Below are 13,341 nucleotides of genomic sequence, written 5' to 3' on the forward strand. Positions count from 1 at the left end.
TTTCAGTCTTTTTCGTTATTTTTCCACAGTTTTTTTGCGGCTTTATATCCACCTGGGGATTGGCAACCCTACACCCAGGCCTGGAAGAGACTTCCAGAAATAGGGAAGGAGGGAAAATTGAAGACAGGAAGAGGATAAATGTAAGTTGGCTGTTGGGTTGGAGGGAGAGAAGGAGGCAGGAAAAGGGGAGCAAATATGCATGCTTTCTTGGAAGGGAAAGGAGAAACAGTTAGGGCAGGGGAAAAGAGATGCCCCCCTCACGTCCTTGTAGGTCCCTTGCTTGTCAACACCTACAAATTGTAAAGAATATGCAAAACCTTATATTGCATGAAGGCCAAAATTGCACGACATACATAATGAAAGAGCCAAACACATTTTGGCAATTAGCCTTTGCTCAGTGGCAACCACAAGGGCCTTTCAATGCGAGAGGGAGAGAAGACAGCGGAGGCTTCTGGAATACTCCCTCTAAGCTGTGGAGTCTTGTGAGCGAAAATTCTACTTCATGAGCTACTGGCATTAAAGTTGTGAGCTACTGCATAAATTAGTTTGCTCTGGGGTTATTTTTCCTGAGCTAAGGCAAAAATGTGTGAGCCGGAGGCTAAAAAACTGTGAGCTTGCTCACACTAACTCAGCTTAGAGGGAACATGTATTATCAAATAGAGGTAAATATTATCACAAACACAGGATGATACAAAGGAAGGTCCTTTTGTATAAATACTTCTGATCAGATAAAGTTGATAAAATTTACTCATTACCTACTCGTAACATAATTCACAGTCCGCATCTATAGGTCCTCATGGTAATTTGAATAAAACTGATCAGCACTACAAGGCCAGAACTACCGTCCTCAAAGCAGACTTCAGTGCTGTTTCATTACATTGTTTTATAGTGGATAATCTTCCTTGCACTTCGGCAAGAAAGGTGGACTAGAAATACAATAAACAAATAATACATTACAAAAGAAAGAGAACTTGAAATTCTTAGGAAGCTGAATGTTGTACCTGGTTCCACATCCTGTACTTTTTCTGCACTCTTACAGAATTTCAAAGTAGACAGTTCTGGCCTTAGTTTCCCACAAATTGAAAACCTAGAGCATTTCTATATTTTGACCTTTTAAAATATCCCGTTGGCGTATCTGTATATGTATCAATTACATGTTAGATGGTTGATAACTGGTGAGCCTTCACCATAGAGTTTTCAGCCATTCCTAGAGCAGCGTGACATCACTTCTGGACTTTCCCTGGAAGTGGCTTAACGCCTTTGCTCAACTCCTACTGGTTGCAGTTGCTGGCTAGCAACCCTATGTAATCCTCCCGATAGAATCCTTCTATTTTATTAAGCCCCTTTAGACTTGTGGGTAGGATTATAGCTGGGATCTGTCCTTTGGTTTGTGCATCCAGTCTGTTCTGACCTGACGTTACCCTTCACAGATACTCATGTGCTTCTCCTTCCATGAAGCTCTGTCTGCCAAGCTTGGCCTATTCAGTAGGGAATGCGGCTGGATAGAGAGAGTTCAGGCCAGTGTGAATGGTCTGGTCTTGTTAACTGGGGCATAAGTTAATTAGAGCACTTCTTGGCAGGTGCATCAGGCCCCGAAGAGTGGGCTTGAGCTGTAACTGAGCCAATAAGCAGAATAAGTAGCTAATAATTACCTGTGCGTTTTCTGTGCCAGAGGGAATAAATCAAAATTCCGTACAGTCGACTGAGTGCTCAAGGCTGATCTTGGGAAGGAAGGTATCTCTAAAAAATGTAGGGACCCTGCCAACACTGCTTGTCTTTGAAGCACTCTCATGTGAATCTATTGATTGCTCCCACCCTCCGCTTGTTTTACGCACATGTTTTGTGGCAAACAAAATGAAGTCCTCGCTTCTGAATGGATGTTTTTAATCTGCCTGTCCTCAGAGAACACCCTTTGTCATGACTTGCCTGTGTTCTCCACTGTGGAATCCCTGCAAGCCAGAAATGGTTCTGGGGAGGGCAGAAGTTGGGAAGGGACCTTAACAGGGTGTGATGCCATAGAGTCCACCCTCCAAAGCAGCCATTTTCTCCAGGGGAATTGATCTTTGGTCATCTGGAGTTAGATTGTAATAGTGGGAGATCTCCAGGTGCCACTTGGAGGTTGACATGGCAACCCTGATGTGAACCGAGGGTAGGGCTGTCAGCGTCCCGTTTGAGGCCTGAAGTTACAACTGATCTCCAGACAGCAGAGATCACTTCCTTTGGAGAAAATGGCTGTTTTGGAGGGAGGGCTCGGTAGCATTGTACCCCGCTGAGGTTGTTCCCCTCCCTAGACCCTATCATCTGCAGGCTCCACCCCAAAAAATTCCAGGAACTGGTCGTGGCTAAAACCGAGAATTTATCAGAAAATTCCAAGATGGGTATCTCCAGTGGAAGCATTCACTCCTCCAAATCTTTTGAAATCTAACCAGAGTTATAGATATGAAGAACTGTTGAAAAATGATAACCAACTGAAAACCAGGGAAGAGCTAGAAAATATGGACATTAAAATGAGTTGGTGGTTGAGAACACAAGTTGAATCTAGATATGCCAAAGTCAAGACAACAGATTTCAACACAGAACAATATCCATTTGACAAAATCTTTCTAGGTCCTCAAGAAAAACTAATTTCCAAGTTATATTCATACTTATTACAGATGAAGATGCAAGATGAGATTGTAAAAGATTGTATGGTCCAATGAGCGAAAAATCTGGGATGTAGTATTATGTTAGAAGAATGGGAGATGCTATGGAAATTCAATATCAAACTAACTAAGTCAGTAACCTTTAAAGAAAATCTGTACAAGATGTTTTATAGATGGTACATAACTCCACAGAAACTGTGTAAGATGTATACTAATATGTCTAACAAATGTTGGAAATGTACTAAACATGTTGGGTCCTTTTATCATATGTGGTGGACTTGTGGGGTGGTGAAAGACTATTGGAAAATGGTCCATGAGCTATTACAGAAAATTCTGAAGACACAGATCCAATTTAAACCAGAACTATTTTTATTGAACATATATCCTGGTGACTAGTCTAAAGAGATGAGACATTTGTTTGCACACATTAACACAGCAGCTAGGATTCTTTTGGCACAGAGATAGAAGCTTCAGGAGATCCCCACGAGAATGGACTTGGTGGGGAAAATCCTGGAAACGGCTGAGCTGGACTACTTATCCCAGTTGCTGGCTGGGAAGTCTAAGGAAGAAGCAGTAAAATATTGGGTGAAACTATATGTTTGGCTAGACGCTCAAGACTCTTAAGATTTTTCAGTGTGAACTTAAATCTCCTTTCTCCTGTATTCTTTATTATAATATCATTTATATTGGAAACGTAAATTTAAATAGACATTTTAACAAGAAGACTTACAATCACTAAAATATATTATTTAGATGTTGATGATTTAATATAAAGAGATAATAACGTGATAATATTTGTATCCTAAGAAAGTATATTACATGCAGATTAGATAATAACAATGCTGATATCTGTAACAATAATTTTCTATTCCCCCTTACCTGTTCCCTTTAACTTTCTAGAAAACCAGTACAATTTTTACAAATTCAAAAATTTCCAGGAACTTTCCAGCCTAGTAACTAGGGTTGCCAATTCCTGCCTGGAAAATTCCTGGAGATTTGGGGATAGTACCTGTGGAGGTGAAGATTTGGGGAGGGATTTAATCTGGAATCTCTGTTATCCCTTACTGTTTGCCCAACGAAGCTGCCATTTTCTAAGAGCCAATCCAGGCAATACACTGGTTCCAGTGTTTTCTAAACAGAAACGTTTGTCACTCAAGGCCACAATTCAATATGAAGCCATGTTGGACAGAGATTAGATGGTTAATCTCCCCTCCCCCCATTTCAGTGTTCCTCTGGGTCTTAGGCTCAAAGCATTGACCATGAGATAGCTATCTGTAATGAATGTCAATGAATCAAAAGTAGGTTTGCAACTTACAGATGTACACACCTGAACAGCACATATTCAAGACTGGTACAGCACAGACATTGTCTGCAGTTTTTGATGCAAGAGGTAACATTATCAGAGACTGTAAAACAAAATATTGCAAGTGTGCTAATATTTTAAGCGTGTTTTATTTTAAGTTTAAAAAAATCTTTAATTGTATCTGTGCCCTTTATAAAGTTTATATGTCCGCTACCTGGCATTACATTTTATGATACACATGGCTCAGCCCGACAAAGTCTCATTTATGTCAAATCCGGCCCTCATAGCAAATGAGTTCGACACCTCTGCTCTAGAGGTATATCACAGTGAACGACATGCAGAGGGTCAGAGCCGTGGAGGAGTCTGTTCCACTTATTTCCAGTTGGTCCTTTATGCATGCACTGGAAATGTGACATCCTTGCTCTCTGTGCATGGCAACAGCAGTCCTTCCAAACATTGGCAAAGAGCAGGGCAGGTCTATTGCCAAAGAAGGGAGACTCTTCTATAGATTTCCTTCTGGTTCCCTAATGGAGTACAGTTTGGACAAAAACAGCAACACAGCTTTACAGAATTGTGTGGGTTAAAGACACAGAATGTTCACATTTCTCCCCAAACCACTTGCCCATTTTTGGCATTTTTTTTTATTTGCAAAAATGTTACCAGGTTCTACAAAATAATGCTTCCCTGTTGTCAAGTGGGCCTGCCTGCACTGAAACGCTTTCCAAAAGTACTTCTCTGTACTAAGTGCCACTTGGATGCTTGGCGGATAGAGTCCAAAGAATGCATTAACAGACCTGATGGTGAGTCTTCTGGCCTTAGCAGAGACTGTGGGTGCATTCACACTACACTAAATGGTGTGTTTTTCAGCTGGATTTTTGCTATACACAGTAAAAATCCACTTGCAGAACACATTATTTACTGTAGTGTGAACTAGCTAAGTCACTGCAAGTGATAATTATCTCTCATACGACATTCAGCACCAACTGAACGTTTAAATGTGCCTTGTTGACATGCCCAGTGTTATTTCACATTTTTATCAGAGTTTCACTGGCTGTTTCTCATGGCTGATGATGTAGCTCTTGGTTATGAAAACACATGGCCACAACAGGTTTGATGGAGGACTAACTTGGTGTTGGACTTAGATTTAAATCCCTGCCCTGCCACAGAAAATGGCTGGGTGGTCTTAGGCCAGTCACACCCTCAACCGAACCTACCTCTCAGGATTGTTGTGAGGATACAAACAGAGGGGAGAATGGGTCTCTAAACTGACAGTCTTTCGGGCATTGCTGTTGTTCTTGTTTCTAACGTGAGGATAAATCAATTCAGGGATACATCGGGGCAAAAGGCATTTCAGGCAGTTGTGTGTTTTGAGTAACCCTTTCCAGTGCAATCCTTTCTAAATTCACAGAGGGAGAGCTTCTGTAAGTGACCGATCATCTGATGAATTTAGACAAGCCGCAAGTCGTGTGAAAGTCACAGTGGAAATCCAGAAGGATGTGTTGCTTGGACATTATGGTTTTGCAGTTTCCCAGAATCCTCCCCTTATCATCACATCAGTTGCAGCAGGTGGGGCCTTTTCCTTTCTCTCCTTCTTCCCATACTGGGGTACTAAGGTTGCCAAGTGAAGGGATTTGGGGGTTGTCCTGGGACATCCCCAATGTGATGACATCATGTGGCAACGCTCTTGTTTTGGGACAAAACTCTATGGTAAAACTGGCTTCAAACCATAGAGTTTTGCCCTCAAACTGAAGTATCACTGCACAATGGTCACAATGTGATGACATCACTTCTGGGTGACATCATCACATTGGAGACATCATGCAGTGGCATCACTGTTTGGGGGCAGAGTTTCCCCTTCCAGCCAGCTGGCCAGCTGTGGGGAGATGCCCCAAAAACCAGTGGAACCCCATTGGGACCTGGGAACTGGCAACCCTGTGGGAGGGGGTACTCATTGTCTTCTACTGCCAGCTACTTTTAAGTGAAGATGTGGGGGATTGAACCTGGAACCTTCTCCTCGCAAAGCACCCTTGAACTACGGCCCCACCCTGTAGAGTCCATTAGGGGTTCTTTGATTTGCATTTCCAGATCTTAAGAATTACAGTTTATTCTTGGTGACTCGTGTGTGTTACATGCCCTCAGGTCACTTCCAATTTATGGTGACTCTCCAAATTAATGACTTCCCAAATGTCCTTTCATTAACATATTTGCTCAGGTCTTGCAATCTGGACACTGTGGTGGCCTTTGTTTAGTCCAGTGGTCCCCAACCTTTTTGGCACCAGGGACCAGTTTTGTGGAAGACAATTTTTCCATGGACCGGGAGAGGGGAGGGTGATGGTTTTGGGATGATACAATTGTGCACTTTATTTAGGTGTGGTGGTTAAGTGTGTGGACTGTTATCTGGGATTTGATTCCCAACTCCTCCACTTGCAGCGGCTGGGATGGCCTTGGGTCAGCCATAGCTCTCAAAGGGCAGCTTCTGGGGAGAGCCCTCTCAGCCCCACTCACCTCACAGGGTGTCTATTGTGGGGGATGAAGATAAAGGAGATTGTGAGCCACTCTGAGATTCAGAGTGGAGGGCAGGATATAAATCCAATGTCGTCGTCTTCTTATTATTACTACATTGTAATATATAATAAAATAATTATACAACTCACGGCCCAGTTGCTAACAGGTCATGGACCAGGACCGGTCTACGAACCAAGGGTTGGGGACTCCTGGTTTAGTCGATCCATCTCATGTCTGGCCTTCCTCCTTTCCTTCTGTCTTCTACTTGGTGACTTTTAACCTGTAATTTAGGATGATTTGTAAAGCGGGAAGCCAACCTTTCCTTAACAAGGCCTTGACATTTTGCAGGCAGCGTGGCTGATGGGAAACTTCTGCCTGGGGATCACATTCTTGCAATAAACAACGAAGCAGTGGAAGACACCACCGGGGAACAAATAGCCACTCTTTTAAGGTGATTTATGAAAACATGCATCTAGGGCTAAATACTGTGTCCTGGATCCAAATCACTGCTTGAATTCATTCCAGGGGTTTGCACTGGCCTACAATCGGAAAGCTTGACTGATTTCCCACTAAACTAAATAAATAAATAATAAACTAACACCGGTCACACTCTCTTCTCCACAGGGCTGCTGCTAGATTTCACACAAACTGCCCCGACCATCAAGTTGCTCCACCTCTCTTCAAGTTTCATCTGTAGCAGTCAGGAATAGGATCCTCTGAAAACCAATTTCTATCTGCCACAGAGGGAACTTGAAAAGGGGCGGGGTAACTCACCTGCTGGGGCAGCTTGTGTGAAATCCAGCAGCAGCCCTGTAGGGAAAAGGAGCAAAGAGACCAAAACAATGTGAGTGGGAAATCGGTCCTGGTGTTTCTTAAAGCTGAATCTGCCCATTCCCCCCATTCCAAATCGCAGGTTTCTTCTGAGAGTCTTCCGTCTCAAAATCAGTTTGAAATCTGTTCAGAGATGGCCGTTTTCAAAATATATAATCATATAAGAATGGGGAGCAGGATAAGGTGGATTGGCTATTAAAGCAGAGGTCCATCAGTGGCTATTAGCCTCAAGGTATAGATGGAACTCTCTGTCTGGGGCAAGTGATGCTCTGTATTCTTGGTGCTTGAGAGGGGCAACAGTGTGAAGACTTCTAGTGTCCTGGTCCCACTGATGGACCTCCTGATGGCACCTGATTTCTTAGGCCACTGTGTGACAGAATGTTGAACCGGATGGCCTGATCCAACGTGGTTTCTCTTATGTTCCTATGTTAAGCCATCAGGCTGGGAGGGGGGGGGGCACCCTTCTGTTATATTAGCTGTTCCTCCTCCTCCTATCTCCTTGAGGTAGTTGTGGAATGTTCATTTTCCAGGTCCATTTTTGCCTCCCAGTTTACCCCTGGAGCAGAATCATGACCAGTAGCCCTGCCTGGAACTTCCAGGTGTTAATCAGACCCTACATGTGTGCAAACTGTATATAGGTCGGCTTTGTAAGCTCAATCAGTACCCTGAAAAGATGCAGAATACACAGGTGCAGGTGTGCATCCTGTAAGCTTGCAGGCTCTGTGCAGAAAAGCTGATCAAACTCATGGAGGTTGGCAGGGAGGCAGGCTGTTCACCCCAGCTGTTCACTGAATGCATGCAGAATTGTCATTTGTGTGGTGATTGTGTCATGTCACAGAGCTTTTGGGGAAAACAAGCCTACAGCTGCTCCAGTAATAATTATCGTATGGCACTGTGTGTAGAATAGCCAGGAGATCCTAAGAATATCTGGCAGCCAGAAGTTTTAGCTCTTTTAGTATTATGCACCACTAGGTGGCAAGCTAGACTTGTTTTTAAGGCAAGAGATGTTTCCGAGGTGGTTTACCATTGCGTGCCTCAATGTCATGATTTTGGCATTCCTTGGAGGTCACCCTTCCAAATACCAGGACGACCCTACTTAACGTCCGAGAGCAGATGAAATTTGACTGGCCTGGGCTATTCAGGTCAGGGTCACAGTTCTAGTGGGATCACCAAACATGCATTATGATATCTGGATCCCGGCTCTTTCAAACAATCTGGAAAACTCACATTAATGTAGATTAAATTGTCCCAAGGTAGACCATGGTTCCTCTGTGGCCCTTGGTATTTGTCCAGCTGTTCTCTCCCAGAGTTCATATTGCAAGCAATTCTATTATGTCTGTTCTTCATCGATGAGACTGTTGACCACCACAAATAGAGTCTTCTCTGAGGTGATTCCACCGTGGTAGCATTACCACACCTCAGGTACTCTCTTGATATGAATTGTTTTAGCTTTAGGTGCATTCAGTCTTTGGCTGATATGTTTACACTGCATTCTGGTTTTGTAGTAGTTGGTGTGCTTTGCTTTTGCTTTTATTCATTGTAATTTTTTATTATTGATTATTTATTGAATTGGCTTTTCCAATACCAATTTTATGTGAAAGCTGTTTTGGAAACCATTGACTGAGAAGCAGGAAAATATACGATACACACTTCCCCCCCACTTTTTGGGGGGTGGAAAGTGCGTCTTATGGAGCGAAAAATGCAAAAAAGAGTGCACGTTATCTCACTTCCACCAGCACCAGCCGTTTTCGCCTGCCGGCGCGATCTCCAGCTTTTTTTGGGGGGGGGACGTCGGGCTATAGCGTTATAACGCTATAGCCAGACGTTAAAAAAAAAAAGCCGGCGATAGCGCGCCGGCGGGCAAAAAAGGGGTGCGTCTTATGGAGCGAAAAATACGGTATATGATAACTATTTAACTTTTATTTTGAAAAGAAGTGTGTTCTCCCCCTCCAGACAGCAACTATTGTGTTTCTCTTGCAGGGAATCTGAAGAGTCTCTCCGCATTGCAGTCCTTCGATGCACCTCGGTAAATTGCCCTCATGTACCACTGGTGTTTGAATTGCTCCTTGGAGGGTAAGGGTTTGGCCTCCTGCTGGGTATGCACCTGAGGTCACAAAAAGGGATGTCCCAGGAGGTAATCCTAGAGTTAGGAGTGACATGAGTGTAACAGTCACTAACAGATTGCCTGTTGCCGTGATGAGTGGATGGTCTAGGCTAGCCTGTTCTCATCAGATCTCAGAAGCTAGGTGGGGTCAGCCCTGAAGGGGGTGCTTTTCCCAGCAAGCCTTATGGTGGGCTATTAGAGATTTGACTGGCTGTGTGGATTTTAAAAAGCACTCCTTTGGGAGCAGCTGCCACCATACAAAGCTCTTCACTGTGTGACTGAAGGGAAGCCGTGGCAGTCAGTCTGTGGCTAGCTCCACCTTCTGCAGCAGCCATTTTGTGCCCACCATGCTGTATCAGAATTCTGAAGGTGCTCAGAAGCTCAAAAAGGTTAGGGACCCCAGCTTAAATGGTCATCTTCTCTCCCTCCACCTGTCATTTCTCCATTCCCACTCACTCCCTGAATCAGCTTTTTTTCCTTGACATGGTTGTCAGAGTACCATTATGTATCCTTGTGTGTAATGCATAGTTTGGAGTTCTCATACTAGGATTCAGATGGCTCCTCATGACCAGACTAAAAGGGACTGTAGGATATTTAATCAAGAGCTTTTTTTTGTGTAGCAGGAACTCCTTTGCATATTAGGCCACACCCCTCTGATATAGCCAGTCCTCCTGGAGCTTATGGTAGGCCCTGTAAGTGCTTGGAGGATTGGCTACTTCAGGGGTAATATGTGGTGTAATATGCAAAGGAGTTCCTGCTACAAAAAATGTCCTGATTTTATCAAATCTTATGTGGTTATTTAAAATGTTAGCAGTAGCCATGAGGGAGAAATCAGACAGAAGGAGGGGGATGCTGGGAGGAGGAACATTCCCATTCTCTAGAGCTGCTGTCTCATCTACCCCTGTTCTGCAATAACAGGTAGGGGAAGGGACAATTTAAAGCAGGAAAATGTGATAAGGGAAAGTTTTTAAAGCTCTCCCCTCAGAGCCGTGGTCCTAATCTAGTCACAGTCCCCAATGGCTGCAACTAATGCTTGCACAGTTTGTCTCCTATGTTGCCTAGTTTTGCTATCTCTATTTTTAAAATTTTTCTTATGTGGCAAAATAGGAGGACGGGAGGGGTTATGTTTTATTTCACCCGTGCTTCTTGCTAAAAGAGCAGGGTAAAAATAAATGCAAGGAACAAAACTAGTTTGCTATTTATTCCCATGAGGAAGAGTCAAAGCATTCATGTATGTGATAGAAAGTAAAGGAATACCACTGGGATGGTGGAAAGGGAGCTAAATTTCTTCTTAGCCCCCAGTGACTCCAGCCATTGAGAATTCAAAACTCCTGCTATGTCTTCATTGTTGCGTCCTTGGTTCTGTCTCTGAATCAGCCTAGGATAGGGACCCCCAATCTCGTTAAGCATGCAAGCACTTTTGGAATTTCAGGAAATGGTTGTCACCACAAAATGGCTGCCAGAAGAAACAGCTCCAATCATAAAATGGCTGCTATGAGGGGGGAGGTCTATGGCCAAGTCAGTTGGTATGGGGTGACTAAAGTCAAATTGCCAGGCAGGGAAGTTTGGTGGGGCAGTCAAGGCATGGGTGAGAACATCCCCGATGCAATGAAGTGATATCATTGCATTGGAGATGTTGGGGGGATGCTCTGCTTCTTGGGCAAACTCTATGGTCAAACCATAGATTTTTGCCCCAAAAGCAGAGTGTCACCAATGTGATGACCTCACTTCCACACGATGTCATCGTATTATGGTTCTCATGTGTTGGCATTGCTATTTGGGGTGGGGCTTCCTCCACCAGCCAGCCGGCTGACTGCTGGCAGAAGCCCTGAAAATCGAGGGATCCCCCTAATTCAAAGCCTCCTTTATTCCTGTTCCATTCAGGATTCTTTGGATTTTATGCCCAAGAATTAAGGAGCAACTAGGAGTCAGGAAACACATCAGTAGTCACAACAATGCCCCTAGCTGCACTGTGTTTGGGATCAGTGCACTAAAGGGTGACAAAGTTTTAGGGAACAAGTATGAACTTTCATAAACTGGCTTTTTAATCCAATTCAGTTTTTATTGTGTGCTTTACCCAAATTGATCAGAAATACTGTTATTATAGAAGGCATAGCTTTGAAAGGGGATCAGATAGATTAATGAAGGATAGGTCTATCAGTGGTCACTAGTCATGTACAATAAGCAGGACTCTTCTTATGTTTTTAGGTTCTTGTTGCTCGGTGTTTTCCCAGGGCTCAGCAAGCTTTTGTAATCTATCCTGAGAAACCTAAGAAAATACTAAGAAATCAGAATGCTCTCCCTATGAGAAAAAAGCAAAACAGTTTGACCTTTTAGTTTAGGGTAAAAAGATGGCAGTGGAAGCTAAGGTCTGACAAAAGGAAATGTGGCTTTCCTTCATGCACAATTCACATGGAAAACTCACCACCACTAGCTCGGAAGACATTGAAAAAGGATTTGACAAACTCAGTTTGGTGTAGTGGTTAAGTACGTGGACTCTTATCTGGGAGAACCAGGTTTGATTCCCCACTCCTCCACTTGCAGCTGCTGGAATGGCCTTGGGTCAGCCATAGCTCTTGCAGGAGTTGTCCTTGAAAGGACAGCTGCTTATAAGAACTCTTTCAGCCCTGTCTACCACACAGGGTATCTGTTGTGGTGAGGGGGAGTGGAGGTAAAGGAGATTGTGACTGCTCTGAGACTCTGAGATTCAGAGTATAGGGCGGGATATAAATCCAATATAATCATCATCTTCGCCATAGTCGTTGTCTTTCTTTTTCTTCATGAAAAACAGGTCTCTTAGCAGTCTAGGAATGCCATGCTCAGGAGAATACCTTTGGGTACCAGATGCTGTGGGCAAAGAGCGTGGCCCACTTGTGAGTTCCCAGAGGCTCTCTGCTGTTGGAGACAGAATGCAAACAACAGTCTGATTCAGCAAGGCCATTCTGATGGTCTTGTGACTCAGTAGTTCAGCCATTCCTATAGTCTGTTTCAGACCCTGGGAAGATCCCATAAAAGTTTGTAGTGACTTAGACCTGACTGTGTATGTCGCATCCTAACTTGCAAACCCAATGCCATTGTTTTCCAGGGTGGCCCTAAATCATCCTTTCTTACAGCAGAGAAAAGAGCCAGGCTGAAGACGAACCCTGTCAAAGTCCGCTTTGCAGAAGAAGTCGTGGTGAATGGACATACTCAGGTCTGTGCAATGCGGTCATGAAGTGATACGAAACAAGGTTTAGGACTGTGATCAAAACTCATGCTTCCGTATTAAAACCAGGGAAAGTACATTTCGGAGGCCTTAGATGAAAATTATGCGCTGGATTAGAACAGTTTTGATTAGGCTGACAATCCATGTTAAGAATTTAGTTGTTTGGCTTTGAATAAGTTAGTTCAGTACATCTCCATGTATTTGCATATGGCTAAATCCTCATTATGGATTCCTTTGCAAGATGTTGAAGGAAGCAGGAGCGATTGTGCATTAAAAATAACAACCAAAGCCCATAGCGTATTGTTAGAAGAAAAGGTCATAGTTTTCCATTCCATCCTACAGTAACACAGTAGTCCTTTTCAGATGTTACATACCAGGAGCCCACTTATGGGAATGCAGGCTCCGCAAGTGACTCTCCAAACATGCAGTCCCCATTTTATGTGAATAAAGCAAGATGTGGATTTTCTGTGTGTAATGGGAGCATTCTGAGTAGGGCAAACTCCCTTTGCAGGCTCACAGTACATGTGTTTGCAACATTTGTCAAAGATTATTGTTGAACGTGGTGTTATTTTAAAGTGGAACATTAAAAAGGGCTGCCAGGTTCCACACACCCCCCCCCCGCAAGCACACAGGGGATCCCCCAGTTTCCAGCCCTCCAGAAGTAATATAGGCATGTTGGTGGCGGGGGTGATGCTCTGTGTTTGGGCAAAAGCTTGGTAGAATTAGCTTCAAATCATAGAATTTTGCCCCA

General features: G+C 43.7%; 1 protein-coding gene across 2 annotated transcripts in view; it reads left to right on the forward strand.

Moving 5' to 3' along the window:
* The window catches only part of FRMPD1 (FERM and PDZ domain containing 1), a 109,340-nt gene that overhangs the window by 67,301 nt on the left and 28,698 nt on the right, over nt 1–13,341 (forward strand). Inside the window, exons 3-6 of one of the 2 annotated variants that reach the window (XM_060237013.1) lie at nt 5,354–5,511; nt 6,799–6,901; nt 9,262–9,307; nt 12,471–12,578. In XM_060237013.1, coding sequence (XP_060092996.1) covers nt 5,354–5,511; nt 6,799–6,901; nt 9,262–9,307; nt 12,471–12,578 — 415 coding nt within the window. Of the gene's footprint in view, nt 1–5,353; nt 5,512–6,798; nt 6,902–9,261; nt 9,355–12,470; nt 12,579–13,341 lie in introns of those variants that run through there. The other variant, XM_060237014.1, reaches the window with a different exon arrangement.

The sequence above is a fragment of the Heteronotia binoei genome, chromosome 4 (assembly GCF_032191835.1).
Source record: "Heteronotia binoei isolate CCM8104 ecotype False Entrance Well chromosome 4, APGP_CSIRO_Hbin_v1, whole genome shotgun sequence".
Taxonomy (NCBI): domain Eukaryota; kingdom Metazoa; phylum Chordata; class Lepidosauria; order Squamata; family Gekkonidae; genus Heteronotia; species Heteronotia binoei.